At 38.9% G+C, this 26,043-nt stretch overlaps 1 protein-coding gene across 1 annotated transcript in view; it reads right to left on the minus strand.

Moving 5' to 3' along the window:
- Positions 1-26,043, minus strand: part of ADAMTSL3 (ADAMTS like 3) — a 282,288-nt gene that overhangs the window by 189,937 nt on the left and 66,308 nt on the right. Inside the window, exon 4 of the mRNA XM_032391915.1 lies at positions 8,145-8,190. Coding sequence (XP_032247806.1) covers positions 8,145-8,190 — 46 coding nt within the window. The remainder of the gene's footprint in view (positions 1-8,144; positions 8,191-26,043) is intronic.

The following is a 26,043-nucleotide window of genomic DNA, read 5'->3' on the forward strand; positions in this document are numbered from 1 at the left end:
ATTTCATTATTTTAATTTACATTTCCTTTCATAGGTTTGATCACTTTCACATATATTTGCTTTTTGTATTAACTCTTCAAAAATTTCTTGTTTTCTGTCCTTCATTTATCTATTGGAATGTTTGCCTTTTTACTATTTTTAACAGATAAGACTATCAGCCTTCCTAACGAAGTTATCAACTCTTTGCCATCTGCACTGGAAATATTTTCCCCATTTGATTTTGGTTTGGTTGCTTTGCAAAGTCAAGAAAATTTATATTTCCGTAATCAGCTCTATTAATATTTCCTTTTAAGGCTTCTTCCCTCATTAATAAGTTTAGAAATGCTTTTTCTACCCTGCCTAAGAACAGATAAATACTGAAATGTATTTTTCTATCTCCTTTATAGTTTAGCAATTACATTTAACACTTTTTTTTTTTAAGATTTTTATTTATTTATTTGACAGAGAGAGACACAGCGAGAGAGGGAACACAAGCAGGGGGAGTGGGAGAGAGAGAAGTAGGCCTCCCGACAAGCAGGAGCCCGATGCAGGGCTTGATCCCAGGACCCCGGGATCATGACCCGAGCCGAAGGCAGACGCCCAACAACTGAGCCACCCAGGCGCCCCTATTTAACACTTTGTTACATTGGGAATTTATTTTGATGTGTGGTGCAAGGTAAAAACCTAACATTATTTTTTCTACAAATAATTATTAATAAATTATCAGCCAGAATCTTAAAATATAATTTCTTTCATTTCTCCCCTTTTTACTACTTAACTTTTGTATCTTGCTGTGTTTATGCTTCTGGCCTTTATAATCTGCCTCAAATCCTTTTTGGAAGTAGGTAGGGAAGACATAAAATATAAGAAATAAACATTCCCCTGGGATTAGTTGTATTAGTTTGTGGTGAATTCTTCCAAAATCTTTAACTGCATCCACATTTTTCTTGTTTCAGAAAGATCAAACCTTAACCCAGGTCACACCTATGGAAGAGAGTTAAACTAAAGACTGAAACTGGTTGACCTTTCTCTATTGAAATGAGGACTGTTTTCCGTCCGGCCCCAGGGAAGATCATCAGTTGATAAAATTGTATGGCGCCTTCTTCCCTTAACCGCGGCTAGTTTTCTCTGTATCTGACTCTTTGAACCCCAAGCCAAGGAGTGTAAGAGAGCACTGTGAAAACAACCTCCCTGACATTAGGCTCACTGATGTGGCCAGCATGCTCTAGGGACTGAAATTTCTTGCTGTCTGACCACTGACTGCCTTAAACTCCAGAAACCAAAGAAGTTTCACAAAATTAACAAGGTTTAATTAACAGACAGCCGAGGATGCCAGCCTACACTGAGTCCTTGCTGAAAGGGTGGCCAGGTTTGGACACAGGACCCGGCCTCCTTGGTCAGAGGCACACGCCTGGTCCACACCAGGACAGTCTTTCCCAGGAATTTGGAATTGCAATAGAAGAGCTGAGGACTCTCATCAGTCTGAGACTGAGCTAACCATCTCTTTCATGAGATGCCTGTTGAAGCAAAGCAAGCCAGTTCTCACAACAAAGAAGAATGAATTAGACACGAAAGAAGGAACAATGACAAACCATGTATTTCAATAAGATTACATAACTTGGGCTTCTCACTTTCTGATTCCTGGGTCCAGGCCCTTAAGGTGTGCTGATGCCCAAATTCCATTAAATATCCACACATCCATCCAGTGAATCCCATTTTTCTTGAGCTATTTTGAGTGGGCTTCTGTTCCTGGGAAATGATGATCCCGATGAAGACACCCTTGTATCTGGACAATGCTTTCCTGTTTACAAGGGATCATATGGACATTCCCTTTGAGGTAGGTGGGTCAGAACTATCATTACCCTCATTTTACAAACAGAGGAAACTGTGATCCTCAAAGTCTTCAGTCACTAGCCCAAAGACACCCAGCTAGACTATGACAGAGCCAAGACCGATTCCCAAAGTAACAAGTGTTCCATTATATGATACCGCTTTCTAGTAATCTTGCAAGACATGGAGGGCTTACATTAAGCACTTTCATTTACTTGGCATCCTTCCAGTGTCAACACTAAGCCTGTCTAGTCGGCTTCTGCTGGGTCCCCTGCGCTGGCTCAAGACAATCTAGGGATTCTTGTGTCTTAAATAGTTTAGTTGACATTTAGGAAGCTTGAATACCAAACATTTTTCTGCTTCCCTTTCCCTGAGAAGCATTTCTTCATATCAGTTAAGACAACACATTTGTTAAATATACTTTATGGGCTTCGCCTAGGTTACTTGCTGTGGAGAACATAAAAGAAGAATATAATCTACCGTTCTCATGTCGAGAGCCGGCGATCTTATTGGAGAAGCAGCACCTCCTGCGTGAAATACACTGACACAGTGGGTTACTGTTTGTATTTATAGATTCACAAGTAAGGCGTTGGATGAAGGAAATAAAATTGTTGTCCAAGTGTTAAATTAAAAATTGATTAAGTGGCAGGGTGCCTGGGTGGCTCAGTCAGTTAAGCATCTGACTCTTGATTTAAGCTCAGGTCATGATCTCAGGGTCCTGGGATTGAGCCCAGCATCGGGCTCCATGCTCAGCAGGGAGTGTGCTTAGAATTCTCTCTCACTCTCTTGGTACCTCCCCCTCCTGCATTCTCTCTGTCTCTAAAGTAAATAAATAAAAATCTAAAAAAAAAATTGATTAAGTGGAGTTAATATGGAAAGAATAGATCCTAGATCAGGAAGACTGGACTTAGGAGGGGGCAGCCAGTCTGGAAAGCATAGGAAAGGAAAAGGAGGAGGAGGACAGGGATTAGGAGAAGAGGGAGAAGGAGGGGAAGGAGGATACAACTAGTACCCATTCAAGGACCATGCCAAAGACAGAGATCTCGTTTCCTTCCTCAAGCCATGAGGATATGCAAACCATTCTCATGGACAACTTAGGGAGAAATGCCCAGACAGGGAGATCACCTAAAAAACAGAGCATTTTTATGCATAAGAGAGACCATTAGCTAAGGGATGATTTATATAATAGGATTGAACCAAGTTTTTACATGGGTTATATATTTAGGTCATTTTTCCCAGATAACCAGTGAGTAGAGACTTAGGAGAAATGTGATTTCTACTGTAAGCAAATTTAAAATTTTTATTTTATCTTCATATCCAAGTTGTACTATGCGTTAAATTTTGGGATCCTCTAATATAACCAATGCCAAAATTTCTAGCATGAAAACAAGTTACTGTGAGTGGCCATTATAAGAAGGCAGTTAGCAAATGGTGCATCATGGAAAAGTGACGTTTCAGATGAGATTTAAGGGATGGCCTGCTGTGTTTAGAACAACTGCAGGAAAGAACACAAACAACAGGGACACAGCAGAAATGAAGTCAGTAGCGATGAGGGACCGGGACCAGGCATGGCCAGCAAAGGTGAAAGTTTGTGAGTTGATGCAAGTCAGGGGAATTAAAAGCAATGAGGATCCACAAAGGGGACTGAAAGCGTGGCACTTTAGGAGGACCTCTGTGACGGCAGCATGGATTGGGGTAGGAGCAGTGACAGTGGAAAGTAAAGAACACCTCTAAGAGGAAACTGCCAGAAACTAGCCATCCATAGGACCTGTGGCATGAAGAGTCTTTCAAGGGTCACATCAAATGTTGTCTCTTCTGGAAAGCCATCAGGGACCCCACTGTGCAGAATTAACCACTGCTCCCTCTGTGCTCACATAAAAATGTGTTCATGCTGCAAAAACACTCTGACCAAATCATGATATACTTGTTTTTAAAGGTATTTTCCCTTTGCTCTCTTCCAGCACTGCCTTTGATCCCATAAACCCTGGTGTTAAAAAATGAGTAGTCAGTGAATTCAAGTAGTAGAACTCCTTGCTGACATGCATGGCTTCCCTTGGAAAGTCTCCAATTGCTCTGGGAGATGCCTGATAAGGAAAATTCTTCACTGAGGCCTCAGGGGCCCCGCCCTGACCGTCAGGGTCTTTGCTGAGCGCTGACTGGAGGGTTATCTCTGAAGATGGCAGGTACCAGGGATTAGGGGCTGTTCCAGCCCAAAGCCCCATTTTCCCCAACAGAATGACCCCAGGGAGAGCTGCGGAAGCAAAGCCTGATTTCGCAGGGAGGGCAGTGTGGTCCTCATTGCCTGGCCGCGCCTCCCATTCCTGCACACCAGGAGTGGGATTTCTTCCTCTCCGCCCTCTGAATGTGTATCCCCGTCACACCCACACTTCCTAACAAAAGGACATTCGATCCTTCCTTGAGTGCCTGGAGCCTATTTTTCTCAGGTATCTTCTGCTGAGGGGGGCAGAGATCAGAAATGGGGCGGTCAAGGTCTGTCCGCGTAAAGCCCGACCCTCCCCTGTTTCGGGGACCCTCTCCCCCCACCTCGGGCCACTGGCGTGGAAGGCCCACGGCCATGGAGGACTTCATTTCCGTGACTTCCCCTCCGTTGCCTCTCCTCTCCCTGACTTCTGTCCCTTGCCAACTGTGAATATTCAGAAGGTCTATCCTACAGCTCCTGGGGTTGGCGATTCTATAACGGTATCTGAAAGGGGGATGTCCCTGCAATTCCCCCCGTGAGTCATGTGCTCGTGGGTTGGGGGGAGCAGCCACGTTTGAGACTACTATTTGTACCATAATCAATCATCTAACAAAGCTCCTTTCAGGCTCCTTTCCAAGAGGCAGTCTGGTGTAGCAGAGTGGGTAGAAGCCTGCACTCCAGAGCCTGGAGCCCAACTGCCTGGGGTCTAGTTCAGCTTTGTGCCCTTGGGCGCATTTCCTACATTTCCGCCTGTGTAAGAGTGGAAATAAGGGGTGTCTGGGTGGCTCAGTCAGTTGAGCGTCTGACTCTTGATTTTTGGCTCAAGTGATGATCTCAGGGTTGCAGGATCGAGCCCCACGTTGGGCTCTGTGCTCAGCACAGAGTCTGTTTGAGATTCTCCCTCTCTCTCTTCCTCTGCCCCTCCCCTGCTCTCTCTTTCAAATAAATAAATGTTTTTTAAAAAGTGGAAATAAAAATAATACCTACTTTGTAGAGATATTATGAGGATTAAATCAGTTTATTCATGGATAGGCACTTAGAACAATGTTTAGCATTCAGGAAGTAGTGGATACGTGTGATCTGTTGTTGTTATTATTATTATTATTATTATTATTATTATTATTATTAAGTTTGGTTAAGAATTCAACAGCTGGCACATACAGATGACAAGCCCTGTGGTTTTGAGGCCGAGAGCCTGAGCCTTCAGATAATCACGTGGAGGAATAGAAAGAAGTAGGAGTGACCTCTGGGATGGGAGGGAACGGTAGGTCTCTGGGGTCCCGCAGCAGTGACCTCCGTTCCTCCACGGAGCAGACTTCCCTGATCACCAAGACGGTGAGGTCCCTCAGTGGGGAAACAGGGGATCTTGCGGCCCCATCGGATGGGCTCCTGTGCCCCCAGAAATATAGATGTAGGCATCTCTGAATCACAAGGTAAATCTCCCTCATAAGAGTGCCACATCTTGGAATCACTAAAGGCAGCTTCCTTCAGAAGAGTGGGTGATGGGCCCCATTTCCAGGGAAAAGGGAAACCGCTGACCGTTAAGGGGGCATGGCCTGTCTCCCACGGGGACACTGAATGGCCATGAGAAGCAACAGCAGGGGTGCACTGATGGGACCTCACGTCTCTCCCCAGTGGAGGTAGGTTGCAGACTGGTCCCCCGCTCCTGCCCTCTGCACCACCCTGGGTAGCAGGGAGGGGGAGATCTCAAAAGGGTGATTCTAAACCCCAATTAATAAAGCAGGAAGCAACTCAAGAAAAGACGTGACTATCTTTGTACCCTAAGCTCACGTGGTTACATCCACTCAGGATGCCTGACATCCTGGCTGTGTTTCTACGGTATATTCCCACGAACACACTGCGTCATCTCTCCTGGGAAGACCACCAGCCCTGCTGCGCAGATCCACTCCGATCTGCGGGAGGGCTTGAGGATGCACAGCAGCAGGGCCTGGCACACGGAGGTGGAGGGGTTTCCTGAGTGCTACAGCTCGGAAAGACTTGCCACGACCCCCCTTATTTCCCTGAAAGAAATTTTGTTTAAAACTCTGAGTTTGCAATGGCAAGCACAGCGATTAATGCCGCATTCTTATGAAATCTCTCTAAGGACCCCAACTCTGAGAACGAAAAAGGGCAACTTTCACTTTGCAGTCCTCCCCACTGGTCACCACCTTCTAAACCTCTATTCCTCACCAGCCTAGAGGTGGTAAAGGTTTCTGCAGGATCCTCACAGAGGGGCCTTCACGTAGAGACAACAGGTCTTCCCAAGACCCACGGAGCCTCAGGGGCCTGGGATCTTCACTCAAGCGCACCCAAGTCCTAACCACTGCAGCTAGTATGCACTGATTTTAGTAGATTACATTGTATGTCTACACTGTATGACCCAACACTCCTAGACCCTCTTAATACTTGTGTTGAAGAAAGGTACCTTTTTGGAATTAGCGAGAGCAGAATCTCTCTCTCTCTCTCTCTCTCTCTCTCTCTCTCACACACACACACACACACACACACACACACACACACAGAAACCCAAGAATGAAATCTCAAATGGCAACACCCTGATCTGGGCATTTAAAATTTAAAAGAATTCCCCTAGATAGTCTCAGAGTACTGCTGGCTAGGATACTGTTGTGGAATTTATTGTTGAATGGCTGCAAGGAATTTGTGGTAATTTGTTAAAGCAGCACTTTATAAAAAGGAAAAAAAAAAACCCTAAAAACAAACAACAACAAAACAAAAATATGCACCCAGGCAAAATGTAGTAGATTAAAATGTCTCCTAGATAAAACCCTCAGGTTACTAATGCATTCACGTGCTTGCATGGAAAAACAAAGCCAGACTGTGTTTGTAACTAAATGTCTGATCTGTGCTCAAATCAATCTCTCTGCCTCCTGCGCCCCAACCCGGACCTCAGCTCATTTAATTAAGCATCACGCACACGTGTCCCCCAAGTCCTCGGCCCTCCAGCCGGTCAGAGAACATGCGAAATCTATTTGCTTTGTGGCCCCAAATTCCTCCAAGGACATGGTGGACACCAATCTGTCTGTCCCAGGGCTGAGTGATATTGGAGTTTGAATGCCCAACAAATAGGTACCCACATTTCCCACTTGAGTTTGAAACCAGTTGAGATAGAAAGACAAACACTTCTGCTTCATCCCTGATAAAAACAGACTGAAAACACGGCTGAGCCCTGTGGTCAGAAGGTCTGGCTCACACTACCCACTCACTGTTGCCCAGGCTTGGCAGGCTGCCCTCCCAGGACGAGTCTGGGTCTGCGGAATAAAGACCCTCAGACAGGACTTCTGTCTTATACTGGCCCAGAACAAGAGGGACAGAGCCCAAGTGAGTGAAACTTTTGAAATAAATTAATTACAACCAAGGGAGAAGAAATGGATTAAAAAAAATCTAAATCTCACTTAGATGTCCAGATTCTAATAATTTCCTTTTTATTCGCGTCATTTTGATTTGGGTCTGTATCACAAACAAGGGACATGTTTTAAGGGTAAATTAGGACAGATTCCTTCTGACATTTACTTTGCATTTTCAGATCTGTAAAGCAAAAGGTTTGAATTTTTTTAGTGCTCATCGTTGTAGAACAAGAGAGAGGTTTACAAACCTGTCCCTACGTATGATTTCCTTGAATCACCGACAGAGCACTCTTAAACACATCTTGCAGTGGGCAGGACAGGTGGTTTGGGGCAGGAAAAACAGCAGTAGACCAGTTCAAGTCTGTGCTCTTCCTTTGTGACCGGTGGAAACTAATTTTACCCCAGGGCCCCTCATTTGCAAAAGAGAAATAACCACACCTCGTCTGCCTGTATCTCAGAGACAGGGTGGGGTTCCGGTGACATACTGTGCATAAAGCTCTTTGAACTTTGAAGGCACTTACAGGTATCAGGTATTGTTTCTATGAATTCAGAAATTATTAAATATTTACCAAATCAGTTTATAAATGTGAAATGGCCTAAAAAGGTAGTACACAAGGAAGGTATGAGATACACAAAACCTGTTGTCAATTAAAAAAATGTTTAAATTTTCCCCAAAGGGTACCAAGGGGCCATCAGCTTTACAGTACACATAGTCTTCCAACTTAACACATGAACATTATTGGATTATAGATTTTTATTACAGAACTTACATGGTTGCTGCATGTCTTGTATCGAATATTCTGCCCTTCACAATTCCTAGAGGAAAAAAGAGGGAAAAAGAAATGATTTCATAGAACTGACAAGCAGCACAAAGGAAAGAAGAAAGGAAGGAAGGAGGGAGGGAAGGAGGGAGAGAGGAAGAGAGAGAGGAAGGAAGGGAGGAAGGGAGGAAAGGAGGAAGGAAGGAAGAAGGAACGAAGAAAGAAAGAAAGAAAGAAAGAGAAGGAAAGAAAGGGAGGAAATGAGGGAGGGAGGGAGGAGAGAGAGAGAAGGAAAGAAGGAAGGAAGGAAGGAAGGAAGGAAGGGAGGGAGGGAGGGAGGAAGAGAGGCAGGTCAATACAAGGTGATACTGATAAAACTTTTATTAGTCCACGTTACCTCAGAGATTCAAAGTTTAAATTCTAAGAAATAACATTCAAAAATCAGGAGGGCAAAAATCTCATGAAAGTGTCACTTTAAATAGAGAGTGAATTCTTTAGTTGAATTAATGTAATGACATTACTTACGTGCAGTTTTTACCCTGGGAGCCATATAACCACTGAAATTAATGTATAACGTGTGTGCATACTTGTGGGTTTTTTCTGTGAAAAAGAATAGGAAACTACGGGTAGACGCATTCATGCACCATGTCCCTCACTCACTGAAGGAACCTAAGTTGGCTGGGCTCTCCATGACCTCCTTCTGTAATCGATACGATGGTCTCTGTTAGACATTTGCTTGCGGCAACATTCTACAATTTATTCCAGCTATTGACCTTATTGAACGGAAGCTACAAAATAGTGTCCAGGTGACTTTCTTGGGAGGCTGGTGCTATAGGGTCTGAAGTCATCTATAGGCTTGAGAATCCTCCAGGAATGACCGCCACAAACACTATCCTCCCCTCCAGCCACTGGGTCTAGAATCCTGCCACTCATTCTCTAGGCAGATTCTTCCTTTGGATGCTTGAGATTCCATCTGCCAGGTACTTTCCTCAATCAGTGCTTGCTGCTTCATAGTTTATATTAACTCCTTAAAGTTAGCTGGTCTGCTCATGGTACCTTTCCCAACTTTTCAATCACACATCCTTACCTTTGGTTTTCCTGGTCAGTTCAATGGCAGATTTGCAGCAAAGAAAGCTAAACACAGGCTTAACTCAACATCTTGCATTGAAAGTCAGTTGATACTATTTCAATGTTTTAAAATATTTAGTCCTAGAAGAATAGAAATTTAATTTTTAAAAAAATTTTTTAAAGATTTTATTTATTTGAGAGAGAGAGAGATCACAAGCAGGGGGTAAGGGGCAGAGGAAGAGGGAGAAGCAGGCTCCCTGCTGAGCAGGGAGCCCGATGCGGGACTCGATCCCAGGACCCTGGGATCATGACCTGAGCCGAAGGCAGACACTTAACCGACTGAGCCACCCAGGCGCTGCAAGAAAAGAAATTTTTTTTTTTTTTTAAAGGTTTTATTTATTTGACAGAGAGAAAGACAGCCAGAGAGGGAACACAAGCAGGGGGAGTGGGAGAGGGAGAAGCAGGCTTCCCAAGGAGCAGGGAGCCTGATGCGGGGCTCGATTCCAGGACCCTGGGATCATGACCTGAGCTGAAGGCAGACGCTTAAGGACTGAGCCACCCAGGCGCCCCAAGAAAAGAAATTTTTAAGAAGTGAATCTGAGTGAGGGCACCTGGGTGGCTCAGTCGGTTAAGCATCCGACTCTTGATTTTGGCTCAGGTCATGATCGCAGGGTCTTGAGATGGAGCCCTGTGCTGGGCTCACTGCTCAGCCGGGAGTCTGCTTGAGATTCTCTCTTTTACTCTCCCTCTGCCCCTCCCTCCTCCCTCTCTAAAAAACGAAAAGTGAATCTGAGTGGATCTGATTTTTGGCTGGTATGGTTTAAATAGGAGCCTCTATGAAATAACTGATAATCTATTTCAGTAATATGCAATTCATTGCACATATTTGCTGATGATTCCATTTTTACTGATTACAAAAAGAGTAAGTGAAAACTAATAATATGCCAAGGAGACTAATCAATCTTTCAAAATCCCATCACCAAGACCTTCACTCTCAGTATTTTGGCATTTAATGATCCAGCATTTCTGCATGACTCACAGATGTGAAAGCATACTACTAATTCAACTTCGTACTAGTTTTAATCTAATATAACAAGTAGTCCCCCCATTTTATTACTAATTCTTTGGAGAGATTGTTTTAATAACTATATAATAGTCCATTATACAGACATTACATTTTTTGTAGGTCTGAATTTAAATTTTAATTGTGGTAAAATACACATAACATAAATTTACCATCTTAACCATTTTTAGATACACAATCCAGCATTAAGTATATCCACATTGCTGTACAAACATGACATTTTATGGTTATTTATGCTGCCTTTTTCCCCATGCTTTTTAAATTTACATACAGTAAAATTCACTCTTTTGGGGGTGTACAATTTTATGAGTTTTGACAGACCCAGCCTCCACATGACCAATTTTCTTTTAACGGTGTGATTATTTTGTATTTTATCATGTCTGACACTTTTTGATCCTGCTTTCCGCTTTTTCTTTCTTTGCAATCGTTCTCAAACTCAGACTTCTCCACTTTCATCTCATACCATACCTTCCTGTCTGTTCCAGGTGTAGCACATAGCCCTAATGGGATTAAGGAGACAGGCATATGGGAGGAAGAACTTGGGGAGTGAAAAAAAAAACAAAACCGCATTACAGATAATGTTTGGAAAGCATTATCTAAATGATAGTTAAATTTCTGAACTTAAAGGCAGACAAGGTATCCAATCAGTGGCCCCTTTTTAATACAATTGTCATGACGGGGATTAGAACATCTTCCCAGATGCTATCGTAGTAATAGGTTGACCCAGTCTTAGCATTTTGTAACACTGCCTATTTCCCCTTCTTGTGTCTTGTCATAGGTACATGACCCTGAAATTTATTAAACTTTCGATGAGGCTACATCAAACTTGAAACATTCAAGAAGCACCAAACTGGGCGCCTGGGTGGCTCAGATGGTTAAGCGTCTGCCTTCGGCTCAGGTCATGATCTCAGGGTCCTGGGATCGAGTCCTGCATCAGGTTCCCTGCTCGGTGCAGAGCCTGTTTCTCCCTCTCCCTCTGCCACTCCCTCTGCTTGTGCTCTTCTGTCTATCTCTCTGTCAAATAAATAAATAAAATCTTTAAAAAAAAAAAAAAAAAAAAGCACCAAACTGGGAGGCTGGCGGGGCAAACGGTATTAGGGTGGAGAAGTCTCTCTCTTGGTTGAGGGTTAGTGATGCTATTCTCCTGGGAGACAGAGTTATGCCAGTAGACAAGGTCATGTACTTACACAACTTATTTCATTGTGCTTTTATTTGAGGGGGAAAAAAAAAAGAAGAAGAAAATAAATTACAGAAAAAGTGAAAGGGGTAATTTAAAGTACTCTGTTTATTTTGGAAAGGCCCCAACTGAGGAAAGCAGCTAATAGGTTAGGGAAGTGATAACCAAAAGCTTTTGTACCACACTGACTTAGAATCCTAAAAGGCTTTTAATTCTACTGTCCAGAGAGCAGGCAAATTGCAAAGACACATGTTAAGACAGTATTTGAACTGAAATACTGATATACAAAACAAACAAACTAACTAACTAACTAACAAAATGTAGAAACCTACAAAGAAAGACATTTTCTTTAAAAGTGTTCTGGAACTTCAGAAAAAAATTATTTCAGATGCACTGTTACCAACTGTGTAACTTTAGCTGTTTAAATGAAAAGCAAAACTACTTTTGTAGGGGCACCTGGGTGGTTCAGTCAGGTAAGTGTCTGCCTTCAGCTCAGGTCATGATCCAGGGTCCTGGGATCGAGCCCCACATCGGGCTCCCTGCTCAGTGGAGAGTCTGCTTCTCCCTCTCCTCCCCGCTTGTGTTCTCTCTTGCTGTCTCTGTCACTATCTGTCTCTCTCTCTCAAATAAATAAATAAAATCTTAAAAAAGAAAAGAAAACTTACTTTTGTAAAAAGAAATTTAAAACTAAAGGGAAAGAACATATCCTTGAAAACAGTTTATGGTTGTGTCTCAGGTCTGCTGGTATAGACCACAGAGTCACGGTCTACACCCCACTGCCATCTGCTGTGCCCTGATCGCAAGCCTAGCATCCAGGAAGCACAAGCTTGTGTCTTAACTGATGAGCCTGAAAATCTAAACCTACAACACGAGGGTATCTCCACGACCAATCCCACTACAAGTGCAGCAAAGTGATAGGAAACGAGAGCATTTTACTTCATGAACTCTCAGAACAGAAAGTACCATTCTGGACTCATTCCTTCTCCAGCAACTTCTTATGGTGAACCTACTAAGTACCAGGATGTGAATATAAAGATGCGGGGAGACTATCTCTCAATTCCCCTAACAAATCAGTAGTAAGATTTTTTTTTTTTTTTTAACCCAGCCATCTAGCCAACATTTTTAACGTTCTACTTCACTTCAACCTAACACACAGTAAACTCACGGACTGGTCTCTATTGATGTGGTATGCCTTGGTTACAATTTAGTATGAAAATGAATGACCACTTTATGAAACAGGCATAAAATGAAATTCAAGTTATTTTAAAGTTAAGGACACTGGAGTCCTAATTCCCCAAGCAGGAACCTGCCAGCTTATTCTGGAAATAATTCCTTTGGCCCGAAGCAACTGAGCTGCAGAAATATTACTTCCAAGTTTTTAATTTCATTCTAATTATTATATGCAAGAGCTAATGGTTATCAGGAGTATATGAAAATTCAAGAACATCATTTCACAATTATGTATTTTCTATCCATTACAACATTCATAACACCCTGAAATTGGAGATTTTTGAAGCCATAAATTTATGAATATATAAAAAACATATGTTGATTCCACATGAGGATACATTAAAAACATTAATAAAATTTCCCTGGAGTTCACAGCAGTATAATTTATTACATTCATTTGATGATATATTGACTCAAATACTAGTGTCTTAAAGACTGAGAAGCATGTGTTTTGAAGAATAAAAATACATTAATTTTTTAAATAGTAGTTAACTTAAACCTGTTTCCCATGGTTGGCAGTTGACTAGTATATCGAGTTACAAATTCCTGCAAGAGAGACATTCTGGCTGGGTTATGCTCTGCAGTGCAAAAGCACTGACTGTGAATTTAAATATAATCAAATCCTGAAATAACATTATCTGCAAAGAAATAAATGAGCAAAATAGCTGCATTCATCCCCTTCCCTAAATCATTAATTTAAATAAGCACCTTGATAAAAAGAGAAGGCACTGAAATGCTTTCAAAAGCTTTGGGATGGTGCTTTGTTTGATTTTATATGTAACCACCTCCATCTTCCTTCTCCAAGAAAAATGGACCACAGAGCTCCATATTTATGAAGATTTAACAAGTCTCTAAGGCTCTCCTAGGATAAAGAGACTTGATAAGCTTTCCAAGGGAAGTAGGTTTCCTTCTTAAGAATCTCAGAGTACTTTCAAAATGACAGTAAAGTTCTTAATGTGGGAGGGGGTCAGGAATGATTAAAGTTTGAGGCTGCCCAAAAGGTGGGGAGCAGGGATGAGCTGAACCATTAATGCAGCTGCTGCCCTTCTTTCGAATTAATCTAATTCAATTTTTATGCAGAGACATGATGTTACTGTCCCTGTTTCTCATCAGAGACACAGAGTGATGGGGGTGCCATAGGCCTGGCCCCATGCCAGGAACCAAACAGGAGACAGGACATATATCACCATACATTTATCTGACTAGAAATACCACAAGACATACTATTCTCTCATTTAATTTTTTTAATACTTGATTAGGATCTTTTCTAGCCTGATATATTTGTTCAAATTAGATGAGCTCAGGGAGTAAACAAATTTGGAGATTCTCAGGCCTAAGAGCAAATTTTAGAAGACAAGTTAAGATTTGTGCATAAATAGACGAAAAAAACACTGAAGTCCTAAAAAACTGAAAAAAAAAATTAAGCAAGTACTACTTTGGGGATGAACACTTGAAATAGAGTAGCAATATGTATAACTGATTGGTTTTGTGTTCTTACAAGTATTTTATTATGAAATGTTTTAAGTCCACAAAAAAAGAATGACACAAACTACACATACCCACTAGAAAGCCTCATCGTTTCTTCAAGTTTTCTTTGGAATTATTTTTAAGAAACGTATCATTACAAATATGGTGCAAGTCCCCTGCCAAACCCCCTCAATCCTGTTCCCTTGCCTCCCTCTGCAGAGGCAACTAAGTAAATGGTATCATAGGGCACATGACCTTCACAGCTTGATTTTTTAAATTTGTGTCAACACTATGTTTTTGAGAACATCCATGTTGATAGACCCAACTCAAATTCATTTTTATGGTTCCATAGGAACCCAATGTATAAATATACCACGATGTATTTATCAATTCTTTTTTTTTAAGATTTTATTTATTTGGCAGAGAGAGACAGTGAGAGAGGGATCACAAGCAGGGGGAGTGGGAGAGGGAGAAGCAGGCTTCCCGCGGAGCAGGGAGCCCCACAAGTGGCTCGATCCCAGGACCCTGGGATCATGACCTGAGCCGAAGGCAGATGCTTAACGACTGAGCCACCCAGGTGCCCCAATTCTTTTTCTTTTTTATTGGCCAATTTTCCTAAAGTTTATGAAGATTCTGCAATAAACAATCTTACACAATCCCCTTAGGCATATCTGCATGCATTTCTCTGGGATATATACCTGGGAGGGACTGTTCTGCTGTGGGCACTTAACAGCTTCACTATGACTAGATATTGACAAATTGCTCTCTAAAGTGAGAGTACCAATTTTCACCCCCATTCATAGTGCAGGAAGGTTCTTATTTTCACACATCTAGGTCAATATTTGGCATTTTAAAACGTTTTAAGTTTTTCCCAATCTGAAGAATATAAAATATCTCACTTTGTATTCTTTCATGTCTTTTTGTGAATGAGGTTAATATTGCCATTTGTTTTTGATTATGCAGGTTTCCCTTCTGTGAATTTCCTGTCTGTATTCCTTCTTCATTTTTCTACAAGTTTGTTTTTGCTTTTGCTTTTTGTTTGTTTGTTTGTTTTTGTTGTTGTTTTTGCTTTTGTTTTACTGGTATGTAGAAGTTACTTAGATATTTCAGATATTAATCCCTTATTGTCTATATTCATTGTCAAAAGTCTCCCACTCTAAGCTTTTCTTTTGTTTTATAGTATATTTTCATGATATAAAATTGTTTGTGTAGTGGACTTGAATTTATCAATATTTTCCTTAAACTCTTTGTATCTTAGTTAAGGAATAATTCACTACCCAGAGATCATAAAGACATTCTCTGGTATTTTCTTCTAAATGTTTTCAAGCTTTGCTTTTCATAAGTAGACTTTAATGCACCTAGAATATATTCTTTATGTGTATTGACATTTTCTAATATTTTCCCTTTGGATATCAATAATCATACCTGAGCCCCACATACTGAAGATCCACCCTTTCTCTAAAAAATTTTAGTGCCACCTCTAATATATTTCAAATGCTCATATATGCATGTTTTTGTTTCTTGGATCTCCATTTTGCTACGTTGGTCTCTTATTTGTCCCCATGCTACTATGGTAGTTAAATTTCTTAAATTTCAGTGTCTGGGCAAGTTACCCATTTTGTTGTTTGAAAAATTGTTTTCATTACCTTTGCATTTCCATATGATTCTTAGAACTGGAATTACACTTAATTTAAAGATTAATTTGGTGGGAAATGTATTTTTATGATGTTGTGACTTCCTATTTATGTTCATATTATATCTCACCATTTATTTAGGTGAGATTTTAAATCTTTCATAAAGGTCTTGTACAGCTACTGAATATTTTACAAGGTACCTCATATTTTGTTAGTAGTGTAAATGGCATCTTTATGAAATTTTGCTTTCTCAGTTCTTGCTACCATATAAGAATACAGTTGTTATCTGTGCATTAATCTTGTTTACAGTACTAGGACTCTTATTAGTCCTATTTTTTTATGTGTAGATATTCTTAGATTATATCTTAGATAATCAGGTAGTCTCTGAATCCTGAGAACTTTATTTTTTCCTTTCTAATTCTTATACTTTGTATTTCTTTTTCTTGCCTGATTATACTGACTAGGGCCTCAAAAACAATAACAAATTTAAACAATGACAGCAGGCATTCTTATTTCATACCTAATATCAGAGAAAATGCATGATATTTTACTATGAAGGATGATATTTACTATAAATTAAAAGAGTACACCTCTATTTCTAGTTTGCTAAATTTTTCTTTTCAATTATGAAAAAAATGTATCAATGTAGATAACTGCAATTTTTCTCTCTTATGTCATCAATGCTGTGCCTGATGGTGCTTACTCATGGCAAATATTCCCTTTTGTATTATGTATCTTAGGATTGCAAGCTAATCTTAAATAAAGGATCTACTGATAGGAATAGGAATGCCATAGAGCCTGCCTTGGTGGTCTGTCCCTCCACATCTTGTATTACTGCCAGTAGCCTCAGAGCTATCAAGGGTTACAAGACCACTTTTGATATTCATTTCTCATCTCAAAGCTTCCACAATCATATGGGACATATACATTCAACTCAATATGTACAATATATGTAAATCAATATACATGTATCTCAAACTCTTAGAACAGGTCCATTGTTCCCAAGTGGAAATTTTTTTTAATTCAGTGTTGAGACCCAGAATTTAAAATTTTCTATGCTGGTATGTGGTTTTCTTTTTGTTTTTTTGTGGGGTTTTTTTGGTCCCAGTCCATCTGTTTAGGAAACATATGGACTTCAAAGATCCTGCCTTTATATTATGGTTGGAGTTCCTATGCTGTGCCTCATAGACACTCAAGACTTGATCTCTTGTGATTATGAAGGAATTAAAACTCAACAGCCCGCGTTCTGGACACCAAGAGATTCCCTCTCCATTCCCCAGACAGGCACAGAATCAGGTATGCACTTCTTGGTCTGGCATTCAGTTACCTCTTTGTTTTTTTGGTTCTGTGGATTCCCTTTAATTTCTTCTAGGTTCACCTACACTTTTTTATTAAGACTTGTTAATGTTGTGGGGTTTTTTTTATCCAATTAACATACAGTGTTAGATTAGTTTCATATATACAATATAGTGATTCAACAATTTTATACATTACTCAGTGCTCATCACAAGGAGTGTACTCTTGATCCCCTTTACATATTTCACCCCTCCCCTCACCCTCCTCACCTCCAGCAACCACCAGTTTGTTCTCTGTATTTAAGAGTCTAGGGTTTGGTTTTTTTTGGGGGGGGAGGGGGTCTCTTTTTTCTTTGTCTGTTTTGTTTCTTATATTCCATATATGAATGAAATCTTACAGTATTTGTCTTTCTCTGATTGCCTTATTTCACTTAGCATTATAACCTCTTGCTCCATCCATGTTGTTGCAAACGGCAAGATTTCATTCTTTTTTATGGCTGAGTAACAGTCCATTGTGTACATATATCACATCTTCTATATCCATTTATCTATAGATGGACATTTGGGTTGTTTCCATATCTTGGCTATGTGGTTAGTAGTTGACATTTTCTAATATTTTCCCTTTGGATATCAATAATCATACCTTGCCCAGACACTGATAAATAATGCTACAACAAAGGGTGCATATTTCTTTTCAAATTTGTGTTTCCATTTTCTTTGGGTAAATACCCAGTATGGAATTACTAGATCACATGGTAATTCTATTTTTAATTTTTTGATGAACCTCCATACTGTTTTCTACAGTGGCTGCACCAATTTGCATTCCCACATCAGCCATAGAAACATTTTTCTAGATACGTCTCCTCTGGCAAGGGAAATAAAAGCAAAATTAAACTACTGGGACTGCAATAACAAAAAAAGCTTTTGCAGAGCAAACGATACCATCAACAAAACAAAACGGGGATCTACTTAATATTAGAAGATATTTGCAAATGATATATCCAATAAGAGGTTTATTCCAAAATATATAAAGAACTTATACAACTCAACACCAAAAAAAGAAATAATCCAATTAAAAATGGGCACAGGACCTGAATAGACATTTTTCCAGAGAAGACAAAGAGATGGCTGACACATTGAAAAGATGCTCAACATGACTAATCATCAGGGAAATGCAAATTAAAATCATAATGAGATATCACTTTACACCTATCAGAATGGCTAAAATCAAAACACAAGAAATAACAAGTGTTGGCGAGAATGTGAAGAAAAAGGAAGCTTCATGCACAGTTGGTGAGAAGACTTTATTTTTTAAAGCAGTTTAGGTTCACAGGGGAAGGTTCAGAGAGCTCCCATATGCTCCCTTCCCCCACACATGCATAGCTTCCCCCATTATCAACATCCCCAACCAGAGTGGTACCTTTGTTACAATTAATGAATCTACAATGACACATCATGATCACCCAAAGTCCACAGATTACATTACTGTTAATTCTTGGTGTTGAACATCCAGTAGGTTTGAACAAATGTATAACAACATGTATCCATCATTATGATATAATACGGAGTATTTTCACTGCCATAAAAATCCTCTGTGCCTTGCCTTTTCAGCCCTTCCCCACCCTAACACCTGGCAACCACAGTCTCCAGAGTTTTATCTTTTCCAAAATGTCATATGGTTGGAATCACAGTATACAGCCCTTTCAGATTGGCTTCTTTCACTTAGGGATGCATTTAAGGTTCCTCCATGTCTTTCCATGGATTAATAGCCATTTCTTTTTAGTGATAAATCATATTCCATTGTCTGGATGGACCACAGCTTATTTATCCATTCACCTACTAAGGGCATCTTAGTTGCTTCCAAGACTTGGCAACTATGAATGAAGCTGCTGTAGACATCCATGTGCAGGTTTTTGTGTGGCTGTAAGTTTTGGACTCCCTTGGGTAAATACCAAGGAGTGCAACTGCTGGCTAGTGTGGTAAGAATATTAAACATACTGCTAAACTATCTTCCAAGGTGGCTGCACCATTTTGCACTCCCACCAGCAACGACTGAGAGCTCGTCCTATTCCACATCCTCACCAGCATGTGGTGTGGTCAGGGTTCCAGATTTTTTACCTCTAATAGAAATGCAGTGGTAACTCATTGTTGTTTAATTTGCATTTCTCTGACAACATATGATGTGCAATGTCTTTCCATATGATCATTTGCCATCTCTATATCGTCTTTGGTGCAGTGCCTGTAAGGGCTTTGATCCATTTTTTAATTAGGCTGTCCATTTTCTTATCATTAAACTTTAATAGATCTTTGTATATTCCTTTATCAGATATGTCTTTTGCAAATATTTTCTCCCAGTCTGAGGTTTGTCTTCTCATTCTCTTGACACTGTCTTTTGCAGAGCAGAAGCTTTTAATTTTAATGAAGTGTCTTTCGTGGTGTATCTAAAATGTCATTGTCATTGCCACACTCAAGGCCATCTGTGTTTTCTCCCATGTTATCTTCTAGACTTTTATAGTTTTATGTTTTACATTTATGCCTATGATCCATTTTGAGTTAACTTTTATGAATGATGCAAATCTGTGTCTAAATTCTTTTTTTTTTTTTTTGGCATGTAAATGTGCTGCTGTTCCAGCACCATATGTTGAAGAGACTATCTTTGCTCCATTGTGTTGCTTTTGCTCTTTCGTCAAAGATCAGGTGACTATATTCACGTGGGTCTATTTCTGGACTCTCTATTCTATTCCATTGATCTATTTGTCTATTCTTTCACCAATATCATATTCTCTTCATTACTGTAGCTTTATAGTAAGTCTAGATATCAAATAGTGTCAATCCTCCAACTGTGTCCTTCTTCAATCTTGTGTTGGCTATTCTGGGTCTGTCTCTCCACATAAATTTTAGAATCAGTTTGTCAATATCTTAAAAAATAACTTGCTGGGATTTTGATTGGGATTTCATTGAATTTATAGAACCAGGTTGGGAGGAATTGACATCTTGACAATATTGAGTCTTTCTATCCATGGACATGGAATATCTCTTCATTCAGCTTTATTATTTTTAAAAAGTTTTATGTTCTATTTTACCTGGCATTTCTAGGTGTTTTTTCCTAATTAATTTAAATCTTTTATTTAAAAATAATTATAAATCCCAGGCATTTCTAAAAAAATAATGAGAAGAGATCCCATATACACTTGACCTTATTTCCCTCAATGGTAACATCTTGCAAAAGTATAGTGCAATGACAGAATCAGGACACTGACATTAATACAGTCAAAATACAGAACATTTGTATCACCACAAGGATCTCTCAAGTTGCCTTTTATAGCTGTACCTTCTTTCTTTCCACCCTCACCTCCTCCTTAATACCTGGCAACTACTAATCTGTTCTCCAATTCTTTAATTTTTGTCATTTTAAGAATACTATACTTTGTAACATTTGGAGAATGGCTTTTTTACCTCTGCAATCTCTGTGTTGATTCATTCTGGTTGTTGCATATATCAGTGGTTCTTTTCCTTTTATTGCTGTGTTGCATTCCATGGTATGGAAGTACCACAGTTTAACCATTCACTCACCAAAGGGCATCTGAGTTATCTTCACTTTTTGGATATTACGAGTAAAGCTGCTATAAAAATTCACGTACAAATTTTGGAGTGAACAAAGTATTCATTTCATTTCTCTGGTATAAATGCCCAGGAATACAACTACTGGGTTGTATGTTTACTTTTTAAAGAAACTGTCTGTTTTTCAGAGTGACTATACCATTTTATATTCCCGCCACCAATATATGAGTGATCTGGTCTCTCTGCATCCTTGCCAGCATTTCAAATTGTCATGATTTTTTTTTTTTTTAGCCAAGCTAAGTATGTAATGATATCTCATTGTCATTTTAATTTGCACTTCCCTAATACACAGTGATGGTAAGCATCTTTTTTATGTGCTCATTTGCCATATATTCATCCTCTTTACTGAAGCATCTGTTTATGTCTTTTGTTCATTTTCTAACTGGATTATCTGTTTTTTAATTATTGATTTTTAAGATTTATTAATTTAGATACTAGTCCTTTGCCAGATATGTGGTTTGCAGATATTTTCTCCCATTGATCTATGTGTTCATCCCTCTGCCAATACCACAGCTTTGATTAGTAGCTATATAATAAGTCTTTATATCAGGTAGACTGATTCCTTCTACTCCATTATTTTTTTTTTCAAGATTGTTTTAGCTATTCTAGGGTCTATGCCTTCCCATATAAATTTTAGAATAATATTGTTTTAGAATAATTATTTTAGAATAATCTACAAAAAAATATTGCTAGAATTTTGAGCAAAATTGGGTTTAACCTATAAATCAATCTGGGGAGAAATGAGCTCTTTCCCATGTTGACTCATCCAATCCATGAACACACTTGTCTCTATTAATTTAGATCTTTGATTTCTTTCATCAGCACTTCGCAGTGCTCAGCATACAAGTTCTGTAAACGTTTTGTTAGACTTACACCTAAATATTTAACTTTTTTTGAGTAATTATAAATAGTATTATATTTTTAATTTCAGTTTCTATGTGCTCATCACTAACAGGAGAAATAAATTTTTGAATGTTTGTTTTGCATCCTGTGACCTTGCCAAACTCACTTTTTTAGTTCTAGGTGTTATTTTGTAGATTCCTTGGGATTCTCTACATTGACAAATAAGGACAGTTTCATTTCTTCTTTTGGATTGCTATGTCTTTTATTTTCTTCCTTTATTGCACTGGGTTGAACCAGAGTGGTAAAAATAGACTTATTACTGATCTTAAGGAGAAACCATAACTATATCATATATTTTTAACTATAGGTTTTCAGATATTTTTTATCAAGCTGAGGAAGTTCCCTTCCATTTCTATTTTTCTGAGAGTTCCTTATCATGAATCGGTGTTGACTTTTCTCAAAAACTTTTTATGCATCAATTGATATGATCCTATGAATTTTTTCTTCTTTAGCTTGATAACTGAATAGATTACAGTGACTGACTTTCAAATACTGAACCAGCCTTACATCCCTAAAATCAACCCCACTTGGTCACAGTATATAACTCTTCTTATATATTTCTGAATATTATTTGATAGCATTTTATTAATAATTTTTACATCTATATTTATGTGGAATATTGGTCTGTAGTTTTATTTTTGTATAGTTTTATCTGGTTTTGATATCAGACTAATACTATATTCATAAAATGAATAGGGAAGTATTCTCTCCTCTTCTGTTTTCTGGAAAAAATTGTTTGGAATTGGTGCAAATTCTTCTTAAATACTTGGTAGAATTCACCAGTGAAACAATCTTGGCCTGAAGATTGTTTGGGGGTCAAGAGTTTTTATATTATGAATTCAATTTCCATAGTAGTTATGGAGCTACGTATCTACTTCATATTAAGGATATGTTTGGATTTCACAGACCAAAGAAAGAAAGTCCAAACACAGCAGTGGGGAATTTTTAAAAGCAATTCAATTTGCTCTGCAGAATTCACAAAAGTCTCCAGAAGAGGCACATGAGATATTTCTGGAAATGGGATAAAGTTGGGGCCAAAAACAGTAAAACTGGTTGAAAGTCTGCCTCAGGAGCAGTTAGACTCCCAGCTCCCTTTCCTTACTTTGGCAAAACACTGCACATTATTATCTAAAGAGGGTAAAACAAAAAGTCTCCAGATTGAGAGATAACTTGGTGCAATTAAGGGCAAAGGTACCACAATGAAAATAGGGATTAAATAAAAAAATTCATATATTTAGAGCTGAGACCCCAGCTTTCAGCTCCACTTGGTTCCTAGACTGTTGGAATCAAAAGATCCTTGTCTGACAAGTCAGAGCAGGCCAAAATAAAACACCTAGAACATCATCAGGCAATGAGATAGACGAACCACACCCCTACAATCAAGCTCAAAACACTTTTTCTTAAATATGAATACACAAGGATCACCAGAAATCTTAGAAAAGTCTCTAAAATGAGATGTAATGACAAACATGAAATCAAAAACAGTAATTTGGAAGGAACTAAGACTATGTGAGGAAAAGAAAACTTCCTCCTCAAAAAGTCTATTTATATGCTCAGAGATAAAAGAAAACATACTACATCTGGAGAACAGGGACAGAATGCTATTTTTTTTTAATTCAAGGAATAAAAAATATCTCAGGAAAAGTAAATAGAGAAATATATATATACAGTATTTAGCAAGCTAGAAAATAATAAGTTTAGGTAAATTTCCCAGAAAATAGGGCAAATGGACAAAGAGAAGAAAATAAAAAGTCTAATAACTGAATAATAAGAGTTTCAACAAAAGAGAATAGAGAAAAATGAAGAGAAGAAATCATCAAAGAAATAACTCATGTCTTAAAGGAGTAAATTTTCATAGTGAAAGAGTCCATGGTGAGTATAATACAGTGGATGATAACAGACCCACACCAAGACATAGCATTATGAAATTTCAGAAAAATGGGAGCAAATGCTTTTATATACATCCAGAGAGGAGGAAAAAAGAATAGGAAATCAGAATGTCTTCAGATTTCACAATAACACCACTCTGTATTGGAAGACAGTGAAACTGGAAGATAAATGCCTTTGAGTTTCTAAGGGAAAATGATTTCTAAATAATTCTGTACCTGGAAAACCATCCTTCAGCTTTGAGAGTAAAATAAAGACATTTTCAGATATCCAGGAAGCTCCTGAAAAATGTACTCCATAAAACGAAGAGGAAGTTATGAGAAGAAAAAAAGAGAGGTGATTAGGGAACAGGAGGTTGAACCCAGGAGAGAGGTAAATGACATACACAGGATGGCAGTAAGATGAGACTCAGGATGCCCTGAGTTCCTAGCTAGAGAGCAACTAGTTCAACGTAAGGCAGTTAAGAATTCTCCAGGAAAGAAGTCTAAGACATGACAAAAGAGAATGAAAATTAGAAAAATTCGTGAAAATTAGAATAGCTAATTTTTTTGAATTAGTGATAAAATGTAGAAAACTAAGAAAGCAAGCAAACAAATGAAGAACCTATTATGGATTCTAGAGGAAAGAAAAATACACTCAGGAAAGGAAAAACAATCATACTATATTACATGACTCAGCTGTGAGTAGTATAAGGATCACAGTCATAATAATTTAAACATTGAACAGTGGTCTAGCCAAAGTTGCATATGACCCTAGGATGAGGAACTAAAAGTAAGAGAGAGAGTATTTGCATCTGTGTGTGTGTGTGTTTGTGTGTGCGCACGTGCACACACATACATGCACACTCAGGCAACAAGAGGTGTGAGAGTTGCTAAAATCCTCATCTCCCAAAGTATGAATCTAATAGATAATGCTTACAACTGAACAATCAAGAAGTTGCAATATAAGCTTTAGAAATTTAGAATATAAAAACAGTTACCCCTGGGGAATGAAATGATGGCAAGTAGGGGATCCAGAGACTTGTTTTTCACCTCAAGCCTCGTTGAGCTATTTGGCTCTTTAAACTATATACATGTACCTCTTTGAAAAAAAAGAAATAAACATGCAAAAAGTTTTTAGAAAAATCTTATTGTAAAAAATCCATATTCCCCAATCTAGCTTTCAATATTCTTCGCAAAATGGCCAACGCTTATCTATCTCATGGACCTATACTATAGTCAAGTAGGCTTCTCTTTAATCAACGCCAGGATTTATCCTTAATTCATTTATTTATTTATAAAATAAAATTTGCTAAATTTCCAACATATGTCAGGAGTAACATTGAACATAAGGAGATGAAAGACACAATCTATGCCACCTAAATTTGATCTCAGTTGTGGAAACAGAAAAATAAAAGAACACAGTGAAATAAACACTCTTATAAAAATATTCACAAGATCCCATGGAAACATGGAAGAGTTGCACATAACCTAGTAAAGGGTAAGAATTGCCAAATGCTTAAAGGAAGAAATGAGGATTCAGAAGAGTTTTAAAGGCCAACTATGTGTCACCCAGAAAAAGGGGGAAAGGAAGCTGTAGTCAGAAGGAAGAGTTGATAGTGACCAAAAAAATGCAAATTGATAGTGAGCACACATTCAATTACCCATTCAATTAACACTGTTTGGGTGCAAATCACACGTTAGATACTATGTTAGACCTTGGAGTGGTGAAATCTTTGACCTTTCCCTAAAAGGACTCCTATTTTGCCAACAATTTTAAAAAGCACAAAAGAGGAACATCAAAGTTATACCAAGGTGTCAAGATAGGTTTCCTAAATGAGGGTGACCTTGCAATCAGTAAGAATTAGCCAGGTTTCATACTAAGAAAAAAAAAAAAGACCCAAAAGCATGCAAGATACGATGCAGATGATTAAGACAGTAGACACAGAAAAGGGTCAGGTTTAATGTGAAGGAAAGAATATAAGGTAAGAAATATGCAATAGGATCATTTTAAAACTTCATTAGAAGTCAATAAATTGACCTCTCTCTCTCTCTCTCTCTCTCACACACACACACACACACACACACAAATTCAAGTGGCAAAGATCTTTAAAAATCACCCCCAAATATACAGAAAAAGACAAAAGAGATGAAAGTGATTGGAGAGAACACAATAGAACTGGAAGGCAGACAGAAGTAACTGATGTTCATGAGGGCCAGAACAAAGGGGCAAGGACCAACAGTGAATGACACAAGAGAAGAAAAAATTTCCTACAATAAATAAGAACCTAAATCTGCACAACAAAATATAGCTACTATGTGTCAGGGAGAAATAATTTTTTTTTTTAAAGATTTTATTTATTTGACAGAGAGAGACACAGCGAGAGGGGGAACACAAGCAGGGGGAGTGGGAGAGGGAGAAGCAGGCTTCCCACGGAGCAGGGAGCCCGATGCGGGGCTCGATCCCAGCACCCTGGGATCATGACCCGAGCCAAAGGCAGACGCTTAACGACTGAGCCACCCAGGCACCCCAGAAATAAATTTTTTAAAAGACTGAGAGCTAG

The sequence above is a fragment of the Phoca vitulina genome, unplaced genomic scaffold (genome assembly GCF_004348235.1).
Source record: "Phoca vitulina isolate PV1807 unplaced genomic scaffold, GSC_HSeal_1.0 scaffold65, whole genome shotgun sequence".
NCBI classification, from domain to species: domain Eukaryota; kingdom Metazoa; phylum Chordata; class Mammalia; order Carnivora; family Phocidae; genus Phoca; species Phoca vitulina.